At 41.7% G+C, this 23,765-nt stretch overlaps 1 protein-coding gene and 1 long non-coding RNA gene across 3 annotated transcripts in view; one reads left to right on the top strand and one right to left on the bottom strand.

Moving 5' to 3' along the window:
• Positions 1 to 7,829, top strand: part of LOC140693996 (trafficking protein particle complex subunit 9-like) — a 60,219-nt gene extending 52,390 nt beyond the window's left edge. For both annotated transcript variants that reach the window (XM_072957504.1, XM_072957503.1), the window contains exon 3: positions 7,317 to 7,829. In XM_072957504.1, coding sequence (XP_072813605.1) covers positions 7,317 to 7,565 — 249 coding nt within the window. In that variant the 3' untranslated portion in view covers positions 7,566 to 7,829. The remainder of the gene's footprint in view (positions 1 to 7,316) is intronic.
• LOC140694009 (uncharacterized) overlaps positions 1 to 23,765 on the bottom strand; it is a 331,154-nt gene that overhangs the window by 205,342 nt on the left and 102,047 nt on the right. The gene's annotated exons all lie outside the window — the stretch shown is intronic.

Genomic DNA, 23,765 nt, shown 5'->3' with positions numbered 1-23,765 from the left:
TCACATGTTTGCCTATGTTTTCTTCTAAAAGTTTTATAGTCTCTTGTCTACATGTTTAAGTCTTTATCCATTTTGAATTCATATTTGTGTATGCTGTGAGGGAGTAGTCTAACTTCATTGATTAACATGCAGCTGTTCAGTTTTCCCTACACCATTTGCTGAAGAGACTGCCTTTACTCCATTGTATGTTCTCACCTCCTTTGGCAAAGATTCAATGACCAAAAGTTTGTGGGCCTATTCTTGGTAATTTTGTTTATCCGTTCATTGATGGATGGATATTGTTAGTAACTTTTGGCTACTCTGAATGATACTGCTATGAATATTGATGTGAAAGATTTTGCGAGAATATGTTTTCATTCTGTTGGCTGTACAGTTGGCCCGCCACTTCTGTAGTTTCCTCTTCATGGATCCAGATGGCTGATTGTAAAGGGACTCGAACATCCTTGGATTATGGTATCCAGGGTGGGGTGTTCCTGAAAGCAACCCCCCGAGGATACTGAGGGATGACTCTATATGTAGGAGTGGAATTGCTGAGCCATATAACTCTAATCTTTTGAGGAAACACCAGGCTTTTCCAAAGAAGCTGCACCATTGCCGCTTTCCAACGGCTGTGTATTGAGGGTTCCCATTTCTCTGCCTCCTGACCGACACTTGTTATTGTCCAAGATTTGATTATAACCATCCTAGTGTGTGTAAAATGAGATCTCATTTTGATTTAGATTTCGCTATTGATGCTGAGCATCTTTTCATATGCTTATTGGCCAATTGTGTATCTATTTAAATCCTTGGCAAATTTAAAAATTGGGTCGATTTTCTTTGTATTGCTCAGTTGTAAGCATTTGTTTTATATCCCGGATACTAGCCTATTATTAGATATATGCTTTGCAAAATTTTTCTCCTATTCTGCAGACTGTCGTTTCACTGTAATTTTTTTAAACATTAAAACAATTTCTTTATAGGGGAGGTAATTAGATTTTTTCTTTGTTCTTATTTTTGTCTAGAACGCACTCTATCACTTGAGCTACCCCCTTCCTCTTTCATTTCACTTTCTTGATTATGTCCTTTGTAACAAATGGTTTTAATTTTGATGAAGTCAATTTTATCTGCTTTTTTTTTTAATTACTTGTGCCCTTGGTATTGTATCCAGGAAGCCATAGCCTATACTACGACCACAAAAATTTATACTATGTCTTCTTTTAGAAAATTTATACATTTAGTTTTTACGTTTCTGTCTGTGATCCATTTTGAATTAATATTTATTTGTTATATAAAATACAGGGGTCCAGATTCCAGATTCATTATTTTGCCTGCAGATACCCAGGTGTATCTGCACCATTTGTTGAATAGACTATTCTTTCAATGGAGTGTTGTTGGCAAATTTGTGGAAAACTGACTGTAAATGTAAGTTTTCCCCCTGGATTTTTTATTGAGTCTCATTGATTTATGCATCCAAACTTATGCCAGTACCATAATGACTTGAGTACTATAGATTTGTAGTAACCTTTGAGTGAGTCCTCCAACTTTGCTCTTCTTTTTCAAGATAGTTTTGGCTGACCTGGGCGCCTTGCATTTCCATATGAATTTTGGGATCAATTTTTCAATTTTTAGAAAGAAGTCAGCTGGAATTTTGATAGAGATTCCATTAAATTTGTAGATCACTTTGGGGAGTCTTAACATTTTTGACAATATTGTCTACCATTCCATGAACATGGGATGCCTTCCATTTATGTAGATCTTTTAAATATTTTTTGGTGATACTTCAAAATTTTCAATGTACAAATCTTGTAAAATTTTGTTAAATGTATCTCTCATTTTATTTTTAATGCTGATGTAAATGGAAAGGCTGAGCTTCCTAAGGGTGGGACTATATATCAATTTATTTATTTCTAGGATTCCTACACAGAAAATACCCTTGGTGTGTATTTGCTACATAAATCTATCCACAATTCTTCCTATCCCTGTGTTATAAGAAACCAAGACCTAGGTTAAGCTGCCTGAACACCTATGTGGAAGTGAGAAATGAGACCCTTGGGTGGGGCTTTGTGCAGATGATACTGAGATTATTCAGGATGGTTCATCTTAATTACTTTTAATTAATCCTTTCAGTGTATTTAGTCAGATACATTTAGAACATGCCCTTTTGATGTGCAGAGGATCTAAGAGTAAAATTTTCAAATAATTTCTAGTGTGTGTGTTGTACTTGAAACCTAATTTGCATCAATCTTTGAAGATTTATGTTTCAGGAGCTTTGACTAAATAATACCTGTCTTTATTCAATAGCTACAACTAAATGCTCAAGCAACATGTAAGAGTTTGAGCAAACTGCCCCCGCCCCGTATTGCTGGTTGGCTGCAGCTGTAAATGGAGTCAGCGTTTACCTCTCCCAGTACGCTTATGCTGATCTGCTCAAAGCGGTTCGCCCAACAGTTTGTTGGTGGTCTTATGGACAGAGCCATAAAGCATTGATTGAAGGTTGCTAGAATGGAATCTATTTTTATTAATATTAAGAAAGCACATATTGAGTGCTTACTGTATGTTGGGAATTGTCCCACAGCCTCACATGAAAATTATTTCTCTTAAAACCTCTCATAGTTCCTTGTTATTTGCACTTTACAGATAAGGAGACTGAGGATTAAGTCTTCTCTCTTTTGTGGGGAGCTCATTATCAATGATGGAAAGTTGTAAAGAAAAAGATATTGATTCATCCTGAGAAAACATTTTTCTGAGAGTCAGCATTGAAGAGGGTGACCACTGAAGAGGGTGATCATTGTTTGAGTGAGACGAGCCCCGGGTTGAACGGAATCAGCATCCCTGTCTGCACACGGCACATGTAGAACTACGTGGTGGGTGAGGTGGCGTGGCTGAGCAGGGAACGCGGATGCCGGGCCGTTGGGCTATGCTCAGGCCCAGTGGGGCATTCTCCTAAGGGCAGTGGACCGTCATTGACAGATTTTATGTAGGGGAGTGGGGTGCTCTCGTAGGTCACTTTTGTCTTGTAGAATGCTTAGAAACATTTAGAAGGCTCGGCAGGAGATGATGTTATGAGTCAGAGTACGGTGGCTGCGAGGTGTAGCAGTGTTCAGTTTTCAAGTGATTTTCAGTCCCAGGTTTGTAGCTCAGTAACCGTGACACTTTGGATGACTCACTCAAGGAAGTGAAACAATTTACCTAATCAATTGAAGCAATGATGTACCGACTTCCCAGGACTGCTGTGGAAATCCAGTGAGATAACGTGTGCACAGTGTGCAGTGTGGTCCGCAGCACAGAGTCAGTGCTGAGTGAGTGGCAGTGAGTACCTGGTAGGTCAGGTGTGGGTGGTGGGACTTGGTGACTGAGGATATATGGGCCCTGAAAGAGGGGTCCAGTCACATCTGTGAGTGATGGGCCTAAGCTGGGAGAGGCAGGGAGATCTTGCCCCCAGACCAGGGGCCCTGGGCAGGACGGCTATTGGAGGAGAACCGTGAAGTCAGTTCTTTACAGGTGGAGTTGGAGGTACCCTTGAGATATGTAAGTGCAGTGTCACGAGCTCACAGAGGAGGTCTGGGCCCGGGCTGTGCATTTTCCTATAATCTCAATCCCTGAGGACGCCCAGGTATTGATCACTGAGCATGAAGTCATACTTGACAGGACAAGTGAATAGTAGTGTCATCTCTGTCATCAAAGCTCACGTCTCTTTATTCATCACTCACTTTGCTAATTGGGAACTTACAGAGCTCACTTCACCGCCCTTCCCTGGGCTCAGGCTCCACAGAAAAGAGCTGGTGATTCTCCCTCTTTTCCAGAAGAGGACACATTTAGCTGGTAGACTTCTATACCTCGCCAGACTTAGAATTTTAGTTTGTTGGCTTAATTCTATTTTCTGTTGGCCATCTCCTGACAGGAGAGACGTTTTACCTCATGGTCAGGTTTCAAATAGCTGTTACTGAGAATTGCTGATCTGATCCATAGTGTATGTATTCTATTTGTAGATTACTTATCATTTTTCTGTCTTTGCCCTTTAATTTTGTTTGCCCCTTCAATTTTCTATCCTACTTGCGGCCTTAATTTATTTTTTAATTAAAAAATGTCTGTTAGCAGTTAAGAAAACAAAAGCAAAGAAAAGATGCACATGATAGATAAATTTAGAAAATATCTAGTATGTTTTCTGTCTCGGCGATGGAGGGTTCTAAAAACTCGTGAAAACCTTCATTACATAAGTTCCTTAAAATGCAGATTAAGAAATAAAACCTTCCTTCTTCATCTTTCAAGCTGCAATGCTAATTGTCAAGAAAATGAGGGGAAATCCTCAGAAGCCAAGACAAACCAGAAAGTAGGGATTCTGGGAGATATGTGTGCCTTAGAAGCCCTGGGGTGCAGGTTGGCTCCTGAACTGAGATTCAGTTGCCCTGGCAGGAGGGCAGGAGGTGAGCCCGAGGCCTCTCACACTGGGTGTTGGATGGCTGTTCTTATGTAAGGCCAAGTACATCCTGAGAATCCTGCTTTACAAAAGGGTGAATTTGAAATAAAAGAAAAAATACATTCCTCAAGGCAAGGAAATAAGGAAAGTCAATTTTTTTCGAAGAGGGAAAAAATAACATATAAAAAGTAAGGATTTAGTTTAAAGCTGTTATGGCATGAGAGTGGCCACAAACTCCTGGTAGAAAATCTCAGCTCCTCCCGGAAAGAGAAGTTGTGTTTTGAAGATTCAGTGGACAGCCATTCCGAAAAAGGCCTCCAGAGTCTTCTATATCAAGATACTGGACCCAAATACCTCCCTTCCATAGTCTCACTTAAATAACCAGAAAGGTTTTAAAGGAAAGAAGCAATAATCATAGTTCTATTTATTGACATTATTATATGCTAGGAATTCAGAGGTGACTTTGGAGTTGTCTCCTCTTTTATGGACCTTACTTTCTATTTGACATAGTTGGGGAACTTGGTGGAGGGTGTTGTTGGTCTATTGCAATTAGCCAGGAGAGGAGATTATGAAAGCAGTGAAGTGTGGGTGATATTTTTAGCTGAGGACAGTCCTGTTCAGTTGGCTTGTAATTGCAGGCTCGTTGAGCTGTCACTGGAGGGAATTGATCTTATGGAAGATGGACTTAACTCAGGCCTCTTCAGAATGGACAAGTGAACCTGGAGAAAGACAGTCAAATCTGTGCAGACATTAAATTCCACGTGAACGTGCTGTATCCCTGAGCCAAAGATAGGACAAGTAGGCAGCACTTCTTGAGGACAGAGGAGTGGCTTTTAAGGTTCTCCAAGAATGAATCCCAGGGAACCGTGATGGCCAGTTGTCAAACTGTGACTTTGCTCTTTGGACGGTGTACCAACCAAGGGTATTGGCCTTTTATATGTTTTCATTTCTCTTTAATACATGTCAGGTGATGAGGACGTGGGCATAAACATTTGATATCTTGTCGAGGTGAGTCTTGGTACCTGCCTAGAAGCACGGGCACAGCTACTGGTGCATCATACATCTTGCCGCCCATCCCTCTCCCAGGCTCCGTGATCACGGCAGAGTGGTTCCTTATTAAGCTGTCCGTCTCCTCTGTGACATCGTAACCAAACAAAAGATTGGAGAGTATTAGCTTGGCTTTGCTCTTTTCCATCCTTCTCTTCGAATGATGATGACTGGTAGTGGACTCAGTTACGTTTGCAGATGACTTACAAGTAGGGCTGTCAGTACAAACCTTGTAATCCCCACTGTGTGATCTAGAGAAGAAAGTTACATTCTTTCCAAATTGTTTTGATGCACTTATGTGGGAAAATGATGTACGTTTGAATGTGTATTTCCTCTCTGAATCATCATGGCTAGAGATGAATATTTGTAGACATGGATTGAGTTTTCAGTATTTGAACTGTATGGTCCCCTAAATTCTCCCCTGCTTTTTAAAGTCATCATTGGAGTGTTACCTCCAGAGTGCCCCAAATCATCCACCACTGCCTGCTCTTCGGACACTGTGAGTTTCCAAGTTGGAGAAGGCTGCTGGCTGGTAAGGCATTCTCTGGCACATCTCTGGTTGGGTGATGTGAGCTTAGAACACAAGACTTGGCAGACAGTAACTAACCACGATCACGTCCATTTCTGGAACACTCATGGAGGATTTTACACCTATGCTAGTGGAATACGTTATTTCATTTAGTTTTCCCAACAGTCATAATTAGACTTTATCACCTGTATTAAAAAGGAAACTGTCAAAGCGAGTGACGTGCAGACTTTGGACTGGAACACGGGTCTTTCTGATCCCTGTCTCTGTTCCCTCCCCGGCCTATCCTTCCAAATGGCCTGGAGACTCTTCCTCAGTCTTGAGTTTCCCGCTGATGTTAACACTCTCTTTGTTTCTGGAGAGGAAAGCAAGTCTAAACTTCCTTTCCAGTTGGAAATGGAATGAAGAGTTAGCGTTGGAAGCCGGGAGAGTCTGTCCTGTGAAGAAGCGCTCTCCGAGCCACTTCCACTGGGACGCCATGTCCCTGTCTGGGCCCCTTGCTCAGCCTGTGCACAGGTGACAGCACAGATGTGCTGAGCAGTCCTCTCGGACAGAGCAGTGGGTTGGAAATGAGTTTGGGGATTTGGTTTCATTAGATAGCTTCCTGAGGGTCTTGGCCTGGCACTTCGATTGGGAGCATTCCCTGTCCCACAGCCTCGTGCTCTGGGCCCGTGTAGACCTGACGTGGCCTCAGCCTGGGGCTCAGGGCCCGTGGTGATGAGTAGCATTTTAGTCCATGGTCTGCCAGAGGCTCTGACAATTCTGGGCTGTGGGACATTGTCCAGGATGATAATAATTCCTCCCTGAGTTTCAGATTCCTTGCCTGTGAGCCGGGGTAGTAATAGTTTCTGAGATGATTATAATGATTCAGTAACGGGCGCAGCGTGTGCTGGCAGGTAGCTGGTGCTTAAGGAGAAGAAGTCGCAGTCACACTGTCAGCTTCTCACTGTGCGCTCTGTGCTTTGAGAGGTTGTGTGTTTGGTGAAAGTCCCGCCCAAACCCTAGGGTCTAGATGAACTGTTGTTCCTTTTCTTTTCTTTCCTTTTCCTCTTTCCCTTCTCAGTGTCCCATGTTTAGGTAGCAGATTCCTCTATTTCAGGGAATACGGGCCTTTCTAGTAAAAGGACAGGCGGAACGCGGAGAGGTGGGACACGGAGGGGGTCTGGAGTGTCTGCACAGTGCTGCTTCCCTGCTTTTCTGCATCCGGTCCCGTCAGTGCACTGAGTCAGCCTTCCTCTTCCTTCCTGTGTCATCGGGTCTCTGTTTTAAGGGAAAGCCATTTTTACGGGTGTTTTTTCACTTACGTGTTTCGTTCAGATGCTTGTTGCTTTTCTCCCTGTGCTTCAGCGTTCCGAGGAGGGAATTCAGCAGTGCAGTCTCCTCTCCGAGCTCTATGAGTTGATCGGCTTCCACTGCAAGTCCGCCTCCTTCAAGCGGGTGGCCCCCGTGCGGCACGCGGCCCCCGGCATCCCAGAGCCTGGCGGGAAGGCCTGCTACCGACTACTTCTGCAGACGCTTCCTGGCTACAGTCTGTCGCTGGACTTGCAGGACTTCAGCAAATGTGTTGGAACTAAAACATTGCTTCAGTTCCATTAACCATGCCTGGTTTGGGCCCTGCTGTCCTGTCTCATCAGGGTGAATTTTGATTTGTTTAGAACAGGGCTCAGCAGACTTTTTCTGTCAAGGGCTTGGGAGTAAATATTTCAGGGTCTGAAAACCTCCTGATCTCTGGTGCAGCTGCTCAGCTCTGCTGTTCAGACGCCAGAGCAGCCGGACAGTCCACACACCCACAGAGCTTTATTAACAGCAGTGGCTGGGGCTGGATAGGGTGTATGAACTGTAGTTTGTCCCCACAGCCTCCTCACTATTGACACCTGCAACAGAGCGTGCATTTGTGACAATGGTTGAACCTACACTGACAAGTCATCATCACCCAGAGCCCATACTTGATACTCGGATTTACACTTGGTGGTGCGCACTCTGTGGGTTTGGACAGATGTGCAATGACATGTATCCACCATCACAGCATCATACAGAGTCGTCTGTCTTAGTGACCTTAAAATGCTCCGTGCTGCACCTCATTCATTGCTCCTTCCCCTCTAGCCTCTGACAGCCACTGATCTTTTAGTCTCTGTGGTTTTCCCTTTCCCAGAACACCATACAGTTGCAATCAGACATTTGCAGTACCTTCCCAGATTGGCTTCTTTCAATTAGTAATATGCATATAAGGTTCCTCCGTGTCTTTCCATGCCTTGATAACTCATTTCATTTTAGCACCCAAAAATAGTCCATTTTCTGCATGGACCACAGTTTATCCATTCACCTACTGAAGAACAGCTTAGTTGCTTCTGAGTTCTGGTGATTATGAATAAAGCTGCTATTGACATCTGTATGCAGATTTGTGTGTGGACATAAGTTTCCATTTCGTCGAGTAAACACCAAGGAGCACAGTTGCCGGATCATATGTTAGGAGTACGTTTAATTTTGTAAAATATTGCCAGACCGTCTTCCAAAGTATCTGGGATATTTTACATTCTCACCAACAATGTATGAGAATTCCTGTTGCTCCACAGCCTCACCAGCATTTGGTGCTGTCAGTGTTCTGCGTTTTGGCAGTTCTGACAGGTGTGCAGTGATACCTCGCTGTTTCAGTCTGCATCCCCTTGATGACAGATGCTGTGGAGCATCTTTCCATAGACTTCTTTGGCACCTAGATTTCTTTGATGAGGTGTGTGTTCAGGCATTTTGGTCATTTTTTAATCAGGTTATTCATCCTTCTTGTTGAGTTTAAAGAAATTTTGTATATTCTGGATGTCAGCCCTTTATCAGTGTGTCCCTGCCCTTCACCTGTAGCACCAGAGTTGTCCTTTGGGTCTCAGTGAAGAGTCAGCTCTTCATAGGTTCCCTGTCTTCCCTCAGCCTATATACTGTCCTTTTCACTTTCATTGACTCATTTTGTTCTTTTTAAATAGCATTTCCCATAATTTGTAAGTATATTAAAAAAAGGGCAATGATTGAACACCGCCTCCCCCACCAGGCTGTGTGCCCTGTGAGAGCAGAGGCCCTGTCCCCACTCACCGTTTCCCATGAAAGCACAAGGCACATGTCCATGTAAAAGTGTGTAACGTGGGGCCAAACCTGATGAGCAGCTATAACGACATGTGTTGGCTGCCATTTATTGAGTAGACTTTGTTTCTGATTTTAATTATTAAATCACATGAATGAAACTTGTTTGTTTTGAAAAATAAAACACCAAAGCTCACCTCCATGTGATTGCTACTTTCTACTTCGCCTTCTGAACCAGGAGGGGATGTTCACCATCATTTTGTGGAGGAGGTTGGGGAGGTAAAGTAAGAGAGTGAGATCAAATAAAGTAAAAATGATAACTATCAGTTGGCTTTATTTTCACTAAAACATAAAAGTTACTTTAAACCCTATCTCAGCTGTTGTTCTGTTGTTTTATACATTTCTCATAGAATTAAATGAAAGCCCATTAAACCCTGAAATGAAAATTGTGTGCTCAGGTCCTGAAAAGTGCTTATGTCTATTTCTTTAAGTGGAAATTTTCCCTGCTGGTTACAGAAAGTCGAGGCGGGAACACAGCAGTGCACTGTGTGTGTCTGCCAGCTTCTCGGGCTGCTCGCTGTCATTTTCATTTTCTTGTGTTGCAGTTTATGACGGTTTTCCATGAGATATATTGCTCAGCCTTTTCCTGAATGAAGGATTGAATTTTCCACAGAAAATCTTATGAAAGAGAGTGACAAGGCACATGGGTTTCCCAAAAAGGAATAGTTGATGTAATACACTCTCACTATGGTGAACTTTTTTATTACAAGCCAGTTGAAAATTTTATCACTAGGTAATATGCCACAAATCTGTCTTAAGAATAAAAAGATTCAAATTTTATAGAAGAAGCAGTTTGAATCAAGTAGAAATTATGATTTGTACACTATTTGTTGGTAGAATTTATACTCAGTCTTATTATAATTGCCTGTGGTAGGAACTGGATCATTATTTATTTATTAAAAATAAAATCCACTAGGTGCTATTTGCTCCATTCTTGATGCGGCAGTGCTGAGATTAGTGAAGTTCGGCCATTTAGGATTCTTAGCTAGGTTTTCCGGACATTGATTTTAGCCTCTTTATCTTTTCTGCAATCTCTTCTTTTGTGTCGGCCTTTGGTCTTTTGACAATGTGGAAATACTGCACGGATCTGCCTTTCCCTTTTTTCCTGTCTTTGTGGGAAAAGATTTCTGTAAGACAGACTACTTCGATATTAAGGATTTTGTGTGGGGTAAGTTTGGTCAGTTCCAAGGATTTCAATTAATAAGTATTAATACTTGCTATTCTGCTAATGACAGTAAAATTATAAACTAACTTAAGTATACATCAGTAAGTATAGTAGAGTAAGCCCATCACCCAGATTAAGGAATTCACAAACTTTTCCATATTTCCTTTATTCAGACCTTTGTTCTTTTATTTGTCCTTTGTTGAGGTATTTGACAGCAAATCCAAGAAGACATGTCATTTTACCCTATGTACTCAGGTAGGCATGTCTGAAAAATGAGGGCCTTTTCTTTAATCAGGTTTTTCCATTTGACCGATGTGCTCGTTAAGTACCAGCTGTATCAGGCATCTCACTAGGCATTAGGGATCCTTGAGGCAATGAGACAGTCCTGGCTCCCAAGGAAGTTTAAGGGCTGATGGAAGACACTAACACAGGAGCTTGGGTGCCTCACTTAAGGTCCCTGCTGGATGACACCATTTGGACAAATTTGTGCACAATACAGTAGGATTCATAGAAGGGACTGGTCAGACTTGTAGGGCAGGCCATGAGAGAGGCAGTCAGCAGGGCTACAAGAGGTGGAATCATTTGATAAGAATCTGAAATCCTTACTGCCAACCTTTCTACCAAGCCCCCAGGGCCCATCACACACCACCCTGTGTTGTAACTGTTTTTGATTCCAGTTACCACATCTCTTTCAGGAAGGATTTTAAGGTAGAAAATATTTAAAATCCGTAATTGTTGCCAGAAGGGACATAGAACAAGGAACATGTAAACAACAGAAATGTCCATCAGCACATGACTGGATAAAGAGGAGCTGATACGTATATACAATGGAATACTACTCAGCCATAAAAGATGCCATTTGCAGCAACATGGATGGACCTGAAGACCATCATTCTAAGTGAACTGGGGTTGAAAGAGAAAGAAAAATGCCATATGACTTCATTTATGGGGAATCTAAAATTAATAGCAATAATAAGACCACAAATGAACTAAATATTTTGATTTCTTTATTATATGTAAGCACATCAGACTGTCCTTTGTGATTGGATTACCATATTCTGTTTATTATTCTTTTGTAAATATCCTTATTCCTCTGGTAACTGTAATTTTAAAAATCTAAATTTCTAATCTGTTCTTAGAAAGAGTAATTAGTACATATATGTAAACTAAAAAATGCAGTATACTCTATACATGTATTTACATGTAATATGTGTATGTGAAGTTGAACTGTAATAATTCTACCTAATAAAACTGAAAAAGGAAAAAAATAAAAAATTTATTTAAAAAATCACCCCTCTTTAGATATTAAACCTTACATTTCTGAGATTCTGTGAAAGACAGCATGGAAGTAGGTTTTTAAGATTTTTTCCTTGCTCCTCAGTGAGCAGCCTGGGCTGCACAGCTTGGCTGCCACAGTCACCCAGGACTTGCCTGCTTGCTCCTCACTTGTTAGGAAGAAGTTTAGCTGCTTCAGGAATATTTATGCTCTTAGAAGTTGCTGAAAACCCCACAGAGCTTCTGTTTACATGGAGAGTGTCTGTCAATATACCCCATTTTAGAAATTAGAACAGAAAATTTAAACCCGAGAACTGACAAGCATTCGCTGTCCCAGCACATGGTCAAAGCAGTGTTGCCACGGTGGCGTGTGTTGGTTCTAGGAAAAATGCACCGTACACTCAAGAATGAGGGTGAAACCACAGATCTCATCTCAGCAATGCTATGAAGAGGTGGGACCCAAAGAACCTAAAACAGTGCTGAAGTCCCCAGATGTCCCAGAACACACAGAGCCATGGGACCATGAATCCAGTGTCTCGTGGATCATCAGCCGTGGAGACCGCGTCCTGGGTCAGGAGGAGCAGAAGTAGGGATAGCAGGCACACAGTCCTATTACGGAAAGCTTTAAAGGTGTTGAATTGACTAAAAGAGTGGCAAAGATTTGCATTTAGAATACTACATTTCCTCTCCTGGAGACGTTAGAAGGATAACACTGATTAACAGAGGATGATTGTAATGGATTAACTATGTTACTGATGACATGAGCTGCTCACACTAACCCTGCACTCAGTGTAGACTAAGCCTTTTATGTACACACTTCATTAGGTCTGTACACCCCTGCAAGGTGACATTAAGCACTCATACAACCATGAAACCAGTGACTATAAAACAGTCACAAGGCTTCCTCTCCAGCATGAGGTAGCAAAACCACCAAGGATTTTCAATGACAAAAGCCAAAATCATATATATTTGGGAAAGAAAGCAAACAAAACACTGAAGAACAATAAACCAAAAGAGCAGATGGAATGGAAACTTTTATTGAAGAAAGCAATAATTGATTCAATTAAAACAGGTAATGTCCCTGGTATAATTGAACCATCAATCCAAATTTTTGGAAGAGTGGGTTGTGAAATTACTATCTCACTTAATATTGGAATTCCTAGTTGGACCAATTTGATATGCATCACTGGTGCGAAGTTAGCTATTTAGGTAAATAACAATATTCATATTTTGTAAGTTAACAGGAATCATAACACAGGACTCCAGATTTAGGGAGAGAATGCAAACAACTACTATCATACTCCATCCAGTAAGGACACATGTCCCTGTGTCCCCAAAGCAATGAGAATTTGCACACAGAAAACAGTTCTCCAGTTGTGACAAGTACGAGACCGTGAGCCATGAATTACGAGAACAAGCAACTGTTTAAATGCCATGGGCAAATTTTTTATCATCTTGAAAACATCACTGATGCACTAAGTAAGAAAAAGAATTGTTTTACTAACAAATCTAACTGACACAGAGGTTTTTCCAAGTGAGAAGGTAATTCCAAAAAGTGCAGTAAAATGAGTTAACATGATCTGTGCAGTGACGGAGCTGATATTAGACTGACCAGCATCACGATTTCTGGTTTTGCACTTGCTCTCTGCTCATCACCTCTGACACAAGAATGATTCATATGATTTTTTTCTTTAGGGAAAAAACAGATAAATAAAATCTAACTAGAAGATGTGGTATTGGAAAGCAGTAATGAAGTTGTCTAACCTAATAATGCATCCAGTGTAATGTAGCACTAATTCGGGCACTAGAATTTTTTAAATCATGATTTATTTTATATCTTATTTCTATTTTAAAGGAGGCACTTAAATTTTCCTACTTTATTCAACATATCTTGTGGGGGTTGTGATATACACTGGTATGGCAGTTTTCAGAGACTTAAAATCGCCTCTGTGGTTGTGGTCAGGAAAGGCAAGGCTCCCTCAGAGCTGCGACGGAGAAGGAATCCCCGGAATCGGCCTCTGGGCAGCTTCCGAACTGCATGTGCTTGCACTTGGCACAGGACACCATCAGCAAGTGTAACTGTGACAAGGAGATTTCCCCGAGGATCTGGGAGGTGCTCTAACATTGTGAAGCCACTTGTTTCCCAGTTAGGTAAGGCTTGGAAAAATAGTTTATTAGAAGTGACTCTCTTTGTATGTGCCTTTTGTCCTGAGAGGTCACTAATTAGCATAAATATAAAATACCCCATAATATAAGAATTGAGGTACCGCATCTTTCCATCTACCTGTCTATTTGTTTATCATATTTATACTTAGGTTACACTTTGTATGATGTTCAATTCCGGGCACCAAAAAAGAAAGGTTACAAAATATTTCTTATAAAAAGCGGGAATGGGTCTAAGGGTTAAACACCACTACTGCTAACAATAAAAGCCAGATAATACTTTTAATCTCAAATGCATCAGACCTTCCCGAATTCCTCCCTTAAGTTCACTGTTACAACAGTAATGGAATCTCTGTCCTTCCAAGACTCAGGCCTGATCACCACCCACCCAGATATCTGTCTGTGGTTCCCTACTTGTCCTCGAGGCCCCCAAACACACCTTATGGGTTGAAATTTCTTCAGTGTTCCTACTGTAGGGGAAACCTTGAAGTCCCAGGCACTGTCCAGGAGTCACACCTACCTGCAAAAATCAAAGTCATGTTACTGAAACGAGACAACCCAGGTTGTGTGATAGGGCTGAAAGCTCACCATAAACAGGTTTGGGGGCCTAACCCAAACCTTCCGGCTCGTCTCATGAAGAAGGACAGGGAGGCCCAATTAGCCACGAGACTGGGGGGCTTCATTACTCCATGAATAAAGGATTTGTGCCAGTGCCACCTTTAGACAGGGAACCCCAGAACCGAGACTTGGAAGCATCCTGTCCCCTCCCCCCTGAACAAATATCCTCTCAAGACACATAGTGAGAGTTGGGAGCCCCGGTGAACTCTGGAATAAGATGCAATCTGAAAGACTGCTGGTAACAAATGGTGTGGGGCTCGGACAGCCCCCAGGGCCACCAGCCCTTGTGGTATCACTGATGCCCACATTTCCATCAACAACAGTTTCTTCAGGACATTTATGCACATATAACCATCACACAAAAATGATTGCTTAGACATATTATAAGAGAAATAACATTATGAGAATGCCAGATTCATGACAAGTCTGAGTCAAGACCCCAGAGTGTTTACTGGATGAGATCTCACGTGTGTGCCACAGTGAGCTTTAAACCCTTAGGACACAGTCTTGAAACAGTAGGCATTTTCTTTCTTTCCTCCAAGTTGGCTTTGCTGGAGAACTCTGTAGACACAGGAAGACTCTGGATCCCACCTCTACTACTTACACAAAGGGCTCATCACGTGGAGAGGGATCAGCGCTGTTGCGACCGGCTCCAATGTGAGCACTCCCGTGCCCAGCTGCCCGAGGAGCAGAGCTCCCACCACAGGAGCAGACACCCCCAGGAGCAAATCTCCCCCCACGGGCACTGCAGTGCCTGCAAGAATCAGCTGTCTGATGAGTGAGCCTGGGGCAGGCAAGACAGGAAGCAAGCACCGCTCCCTCAAGCTCTGCAGGTGATCTCTGTGTCATCTTGAATAAATACAGTCAGCATTAAAGATGTTTGACAAGAGGGTAAAGGGTAAGGCCTCCCCAAATCTCCACGCATTCTTTTAGTGGGAGTCCTGTTAGAACACATGGTGACAAGAGACGCTGGCTTTACATGCGCACGTTGCCCTCAGGGCTGCAGGGGAGGCCACGGTGCTGCCTCTGCACCACTTCCTGCCCTCGTCCCCCAGACCTCACAGGGGCCGCTGACTCGTTTCTCTGACTTTCTCTCCATGGTTGTGCTGCTCTTCCAGCATTTAAGAGCTCATAAAATCCTCACCAGAAAAGCTTTAATAATGAACCCAAGTCAAACGAAATCAACCAAAGAGACACACTGCCTTCTTCATTACTTTATATTTTAGGAAGTTATTCTTGAAGACGACTCCCTGACATGAAGGGGTGGATTGAGGGGAAAAGAAAAGAAGACAACCATTTGGGCCCATAAAAAATGAGAGGAAACCAGATGGTGTCTAGTCTTCATTGCACCTCTCTGCCTGCCCCAATTTCACATGCCCCTCCCAACTGAACTCATCAGAACTCGACTGAAGGAGACGGCTGTGCAAATTTATTGGAAACCAAATCAATCACTACGGAAACAGTCTCCCAAACCCAGCGAGAACACAGTAAGCTGACCAGTGCCAGGATCTGAATACGTGCAGATCCAAATTCCGCCCCCCTCCCTGGTGGGTGTACTTACAGTGGGGGTGTCGCCGTGCAGTTTGTCTGCATCCAACATATAAAAATGAAAGGGACTCCAGTTTTCAACATCACAGTCCCTCTGAAACAACTGGTGGTCAATTAGCGTTTGTCGCCAGCAAAACTCGATTTTCTCCCCTGCACGTGGAGGTCAACACACAGAAGTGACTGATGATCCCCGCTGCGAGTGTAGCTAAGCGTTTCTAAGCAAACTGGCTCCATCACCCTCCTGATGATCAGGGGAGTGTGTTAGCCACCGGGCTCTGCACACTAACGGCCAGGCAAGGAGGGCTCTTCCTTACATTGGGGAGAAAAAGGCGGGAGCAGCACTCGCTGGAAATAAATTCTAATTAAACCTTCAGGTGTGGTTCCTGCAGCAGAAGTCACGCCAATAGATGAGGCTCCCTCCGTGCTGTCCAGTCATGTGAGTCAGGCTCATTTATATACCTGTGTGTTTGGTTTAGCAAATGAATAATGTCTGTTTTCTGGAAATTGCATGAGGGTGGAAAACCTTCCAAACATGTTCATTTATTTGCTGTGGAATTTGTTTAATCCTCTTAAGAGCATTTAGAATGACAAACTTCTTAAATTAGCATGTTTGCCTGAGAGACCTTTCCAGGCACATGGGCCGAAATCTAGGAAAACCCTGAAACAAATTCAAAACCGTTTCAGCTGCACAGCACCGCAGAATGTGTCCAGTTTGAGAATCAAGAATTTTTTCTCCACACACTTTTCCTCCTCTGCCCAAATTAATCAGCCTCTGCTGCTCTTGTATAATGAGTATCGTATGACTCATCTTCTCTGCATGTAAAATGGAAATGGGAAATACTTCTGCCCAATAAAATGTCATAGAACTAACCCAAAAAATTATATATATTAAAAAAAAGGGCTTTACGCTGTCCAGGGATATGAATAATTAATTTAATGTATCAATTGTTATTAGAATAAACTTTTTAGAATGTAACCCCTCCTCAGAAAACTTCAACTAGTATTCAATAAAAATATCACAGGAAATTTCTGAAAAGAATTTAAAGGAAAATCATATTTAACTGAATCATATTCTAGGCACACTGAATAAATTCTCTTTAGAGAACTTCTACTTATTTTTTTAATAAATGACCTATAAGAATACACCCAGCATTAATCAGTATATCTTCATTCCTTTTTTTAAAATTCTGAAGGCATGCTATTTTTCTTAAACCAAATGAGGAGGTATTCACAAGCCAATGGACAAAGGAATTACCTAAGAAGACATTATAAAGCAGCAAGAGCAACTAGCACTATGTCAAACATTCTGCCTGTGAGTCACTCGTACAATCTCATTTTGACCTGACGGCTTGGAAGTGAGCTCCATCAGCCCATTCAACACATGAAGAAACTGAGGCTATGGGTGGTCATGTTTCCGGTACTTGGTGGAGCTAGGATCCAAACCCAGATCTTTTGTCTATAGAGCCTGTGCCTTTACCAGATCACACTACATTTCTCACTCTTCAAATGCACTCAGTCCCAAAGGTAACACACCTTCCATGTGTTTCTAGGAGTTTTAGGAATTACTGAATTACAAGGACTAATCAGACATTTGTGTGGGCTAATTTTATATTTTCTGGTTTTACTGAATATGTTCAGGCCAAATTCATTCTACTTATGAGAAGTCTGGAGGCAGAGGAGAGAGGGGAACATAAGCCAGACATAAACAATTTCAAGGGATCCACTTCATGAAGGAAGGAAAGTATTAAGTAAACCACTTCAGCAACATGCTTGTCAATAAACCTTGGTGTCTCTGTCTCAGCCTGAAGGAGGGTAAGCCCTCCAGCCCATCTGCCTTCCTGCCACATACCCTGGATGTTCTTGGTTCCCTCACCTGTGACACGTGTGTTCTCCTAGGACTCTGTAGAGATTAAATGATAAAACTATATGCAAATGGGCTACCTCATTGCCAGACAGTAGGCACTGAACAAATAATAAAATTATTTTGTTTCATGAAAATGGAAGACAAGTCTCCCAATTAAACATTCCTGATAGAATCCCAACAAGCACTTTAACTTATCTGCCAGAAATTGTAAAATAGCATTACTTTTTTGAAGGCTGTATCCATTCTCCCTACTTTTTACCAATCCTGGCTGTTATCCTGAAAATCTATTCCCAGAACTTGGCATCCATCTCCCATATTTAAATCCTTTAAGTTTGAAATTATGATGAAGCATGGGCACATAAAGTTTCACACCATTATTCACAGATTAAACAAAGACCACAGGATCAGGGCCACCTCCAGACCCCATGTGCTCAGGACAGGCTCCAAACTTCACAAAATCAGAAGCATGCTGTTTGAAGAGAAAGGAAATTGAATGTGATCAAGGAGGCTGACATAGAGCACCGGCCGGCTCACGAGACGACTCCGTCGCCCCCTCGTCTGACCTAACACAGTAATTCGTTGATCTCTAACTAAAACTAGAACACGGGTAGGACTGGAAAGTAATATTTTTTCCTACAATATATACATATTGTCAACTAAAAATTGGCACTTGTCATCTGCCTCTGATTTGGTTAAGTCATGAGCCACTGCATTGCTGGCCTCCAACACCCTCTGAACATCAGGAATGGGGCGCTCTGTGCTCTGGGAAAATGGGCAGAAAAGTCTTCAGATAGTTAGACATTTTCAGGAAATTTTATGAGCCCAAATTCTTGCATCTCCTCCTATCTAGAAAAGCACTAAAATCATTAACAGAGACACCTGCTCCTTGACTAGCAGCAGCCTCTGCCTAAACGTGTACTGGACCGCACGTCCCTCTTCACTGAAATCTTATATAATTCTGAGCTCCCCCTCATCTTCAGAGCAGTTTCTCCGAGCTCTCTGAGATACTGTCACCTGGACTCTGGTCCTCATTTTGCCCCAGATAAACTTTAACCAACATCTCTCAAATTTTGTAGTTTAACGACAGTACCACAGAAATCAAGTTTACATACTTGAACTCATAATAAACATCCAGTATCAAACATTTCTTGATTTAAATTCCTATTTAAATGTAAATAATTATTCCATTTCTTAAATATAACATTTTTAAATATAAATTAACAGATATTTGTGAAACTTTGAAAAATATAGTCTAGAAAAATTTTAGCAACTAAAAAAGCTATTGTGTGGAGCTTTAGAATTTCAAAAGTGGAAGAGAATAGTATTGTAACTCAAGTTCTTGTTTTAAATGCAGGGATCCTGAGACCTCAAAAGACATATCAATTTGCCTGATTTTATACACTGTCCTATAACAGAAAACCTAGAACTAATTTCCTGGTCTTTGAGAAACCAAGGCTTCCTCTGCTGGTGCAGGGCTGAACTATATGAAAATGAGTCGTGAGAAAGAATCAGAATATGGGGACCTGGGTGAGGCAGCGGAAGAAAGGAGGGTCTCACCTGGTCGTGGGTGAGAAATAGGCTCCTGCAGTGCTGGTGTGATGGGCATCGCTCAAGTGCCTGGAAACTAGTATTTAGCACACCTGCCACCAAAACGTACACAAGCTGTTTAGCTAGAAGGCTGACAAGGAGGCTTTATCAGTGAGACAATGAGCTATTTTCACATTAATTCTACAACTACAGGAAGAGAAAGAATAGAAAGCTGATATTAATTTTTAAAAATTTACATCAAGAACCAAGGAAATTCCAGGAGAAATATAAAGAATTGTTGGACATTTCATTATGGGAACTTACTGCCAATTCATTTGTCTTAAAAGCTGTGCTATAAAATATATTGTCCTTTGCTGTTCCAAATCACATTTGAAAGAAATAATATTTCTTAAGTGTGTTCCTGGAAATTTCTTCTATTTCCTAACACCAAATCTCAGACCCTTAATTAAATGGGGGGTTGGCATTTTGTCCACTGTTCTCTTGGCAATTTGCTGTTCCTTCAAAGAACAAGGGGGGAGTCACACAGAAAAGCATTTGAGCATCAGGCTGCTTACATTTCCTCCAGAAGTCTTGGAAAATAATGTGGAAATGAACAGCAGGACAGAAACCTGGCGGGAGGGTCCCTGGCTAGAAGGTGAGAACAAATGTGTTCTCCAACGTGCTCTGGTAGCAACTAGTTTAAATGAACCGAGCAATTGTTCCAGCATACAAGCAGCTCTACATGAAAATCTCAATCGTTACCAGCCGCTCAGTGCAGCCCGAAGCAATGGACGGACTGCGGAGGCCCCTGGCGGCTCATCGTGGTGCCTTACACCACGTGCAGGATGAGAGGTGCCTCCCCGCCCCCTCCCTCCCCTCCCCTCGAGGGAGATGGCTGGTCCTCAGCTGAGCTTACCTCATAGCAAGCTGTCTCTCAGCCCTCTGTCTAAAGCAAGATAAAAGCAGGAAAGCTACCTGGGACTTTACAGAACCATCCCAAAAGGGAAATGTAGCACCTTTCTTCCCTCCTCTCAGCTGCCTGGAATTTGGACTTGATGGTTGACCCTCAGGCAGCCACTTTGGGCCATCAAGTTGACGGGCTGAAAATAACAGGCATCTGGTTCTCTGACCCTGGGGCCTTCATGCAAACCAGCCCTGCGGTACCGATTGCTTGACTTCTTTATGTAAGAGGGAAATACAAGTTTAGCATGTGTAAGCCACTGCTGTTATCTGGGGAAGTAGCTGTTGTACATTGCCATGGTAAGTCCTAATAATAAAGTTAAAGTTTCACCAAAAACTATTTACCAAATAGTTAATAAATGATAAAGAGTTCCTGATTTTTGTTTTAATGCTATGAAATGTAAGTCAAGTTTCTGCATATGCTAGTAAAATAAGACACTGTGGAGGAAAAGCAAAACAGAGATTGTAGAACAGAGACCCAAAGCATCCTCTTCTCCAAGGCACAGGAGGACAGCCGTGACTCTACGTGACAAGGCTGGAGTCACATGGGCTCCCTGTTTTCCTTGTCTTGGGTTGTGTTTTGTTCCCAGCCATGGGAAAAATGGATAAGGCTGCTGGTCAAATTATTTCAGGAACAGCTTCCATCGTGTAGAACCCCTGTCTCTTCCTTTCCTCTGCCTCTTGGGATGTTCTGACACAATTAATCAGTCCAGCCTTCTAAATTGAGCAAATGGATCTCAATCAATCTGCTTTTAGACACAGTTAAGAAATAGACATTAAAAAGCATAACTAGGAAATCTTATCTTCCAGAGGTCATCGCACAGATGAAAAAGGAGAATAGCTGTGAATCACTCTGTAAACCCTAAGTGCAATACAAACAATATTAGTACTGGTTCTATGTCACATTCATCAAAAAAGGAAAACAGAACAGTTTTCTACCAGAAGGAGAAGGTGCTTTGCAATTTTCTGTCACTTTAATTCTTCAAAAGTTTCTATAAAATTGATATCTTTAAAAAAATCAATGCATATTAGGGACTAATTTTAATTCCTTCATCTCCCCCGGTTTAACACATATCAAGAATGATACAATTTCTAGACATTTTATCTAGGAATGTTTTCGGTATACATGAGGCACAGAGCATGACAAATTGTCAGTATCACTCAGGATAGGAAACCCATGTTTGATACCCGAACTTGAAGACATGAAGAAGATGTCTGACTTGTCCCACTGACCTTTCAAGCTATTATTTTTGAAACATTTGTTTCTTCTTGGTCCAGAACAGACACGCATTTGTTGATGTGAGACATTTTTAGTGGAAATGTCAACCCATCATTACCACTTTAGAGACTGAAACCTTACCCTCCTCATCCACGTGGACATAGCATCCTTACTGATTCCTAATATGAAAAATGACGACGGATGACATCTCAGGATGCTCCAATGCAGAGGTTCTCTGCTGCAGTGAGGAGGAAAGAGTCGTGTGCTTCAAGACGCACTTACTGTCTGTAGCTCACTTTGCAAGACACAGCAACTTGTCTAAGCTAAAGTTTAAAAGTGGAAAATAGAGACAACATCCATGGCAGAGGGCATTCGGAGGCTTATTCCTTGGCCCCACTTCATCACTTCTCAAGAGCCATGGGCAATACCTTGAGAAAGGCAGCAATATGTTACCCAACTCATCAAAAAGCTGCGCCTCCTACTAATTCACAGTAAGTGTCATCTGGCTCAAGAGATCTCCCTGTGTCTCTACAGTGTACGTCTAATTTTTCTTTATTTTCTCGGTTGGGGGACACTCTTTTTGAAAATCCCCCTCCCTGCAGTAGAAGTTCTTAGTTTCCCAATCAGAATGCAGGCTTGAAGGGGGGCAACAGAGCTGAGAAAACATAAATCAGTATTTATTCCTTGATATATTTTTTGCACATGGACTAAAACTCATTGGGTCAGTTGGACATCAATATCATATCTAATTTACACAATTGTCAACTGTCATTTTACTACCAGCTCCTGAAACAGTCATGTGGTCACTAGGTTTTTATTCTTCCCTTGAACCATGGATTCGATGATTTCTAACCAGACACAATAGCTTTTTGAAAAGAAGTCTGTTTCACCTTTTGCTTTTAAACTAAACTTGTGTGATTGACCCTGACTTCATTCTAACATTCACAAAAAGGTATCCAAGGACAACCACATTTGACATCATCACTAGATGTGTTGAATACAATGGTGAGCTGATTCTTCCAGATCATTAAAATATAAATGCACATTATCCTGTGGTCATCTTCAATTTGTGGTGTTTTCAGTAATCGTTACCTCTTTGGATACTTTATCACACATTTAACATTTCTTTATGCAATTCAGTTACATTAGTATATAAGATTTCAAAAAACTGCTTTCTAAAATGATGACATTTAACATCTATGGTCTTTTTTAAATCAAGTAATTCAATATGGTTGTCAAGGACAGCAGTGAAGGTTGTGTGTGGTGATTGCTGCTTCAGAGTCTCCAGTCCTGCCCCATGATCTTACAGGTGTTTATGCATCTTTGTCTGTGTTATCACATCAGTCTATTAGGAGCTGATATTAAACTACCTGGATGCTAATTTTTCTTTTTAAAAACAATAAACTCAATTTCCCCTTCTAATTCTTTATTGTTTCTCATACTGAGGCTCACCACTTTTCCTAATATATATATTTGGTGGGGAGGGGGGCACAGCCCTGAAAGCCTGCAGACAGCACCAACTCTATAAGATTAACCAGAGGTGGCCGTGGATATTATGTGACTTCAGCCACTGAGCACGAGCACCTGCTGTCCCTCCAACTGTTCTACCTCCATTGTTGACAGCCCTGAAGGTCACTGCACCTTGTAAAATTCTACAACATTACAGTTCATATATTTTTGAAAGTTATATATTTGTGAAAGTCGTCTGCTGTTTGTGTAAAAAGAGGGGTGCTTCCCTTTGCTCATTTCATGCTAAACTAAGTCCAGAAAGACACACACACACACACACACAGTTCTGAGTGCCCCCAAGAAAAAGTTTGAAAGGCTTTGGGAGAGTGGTGGCACTCAAACCTTTGGAAATTTGAGCTCTACGAGAGCATCACTTATTCAGAAATTAAGCTTTATAATCCTTAATGAAGAGATTCATAATCACCCACAAGATACTTACCAGAATTTTTTAAAAGAAGTTATCTTCCCTAAAATCCAATGATAATTCAAATATCCATGGAAAGAAAGTAGATCAGTAATATCAAGCAATAATTTCTACACTATTGCTGATTAGCCTTCAGCCCCAATCAAAGGACATACAAATAAGATACCTGGAGATAAAGAGATGGAAAAGAGGTATTAAAAAGCAAGAATATAAAAGAATTAGTGGCCTTATGGAAACCTGTTCATTTTCTTTGAAATAATTTCTTGGTTACAGGAACTCACTCTTGAGGATCTGGAAATGCATCAAGAGGAAATCTAGCAGGGAAAAGAAGCAGAAGTAAGTCTCATTTATCTCCGAGGCTGATCCTAAATGAAAAAAATTTCCTTGGCTTCCAGAAT

Source organism: Vicugna pacos, unplaced genomic scaffold (assembly GCF_048564905.1).
Source record: "Vicugna pacos unplaced genomic scaffold, VicPac4 scaffold_20, whole genome shotgun sequence".
Lineage (NCBI taxonomy): Eukaryota > Metazoa > Chordata > Mammalia > Artiodactyla > Camelidae > Vicugna > Vicugna pacos.
Note: the sequence above shows the minus strand (reverse complement) of the source record. Positions and strands in the feature narration are given on the sequence as shown.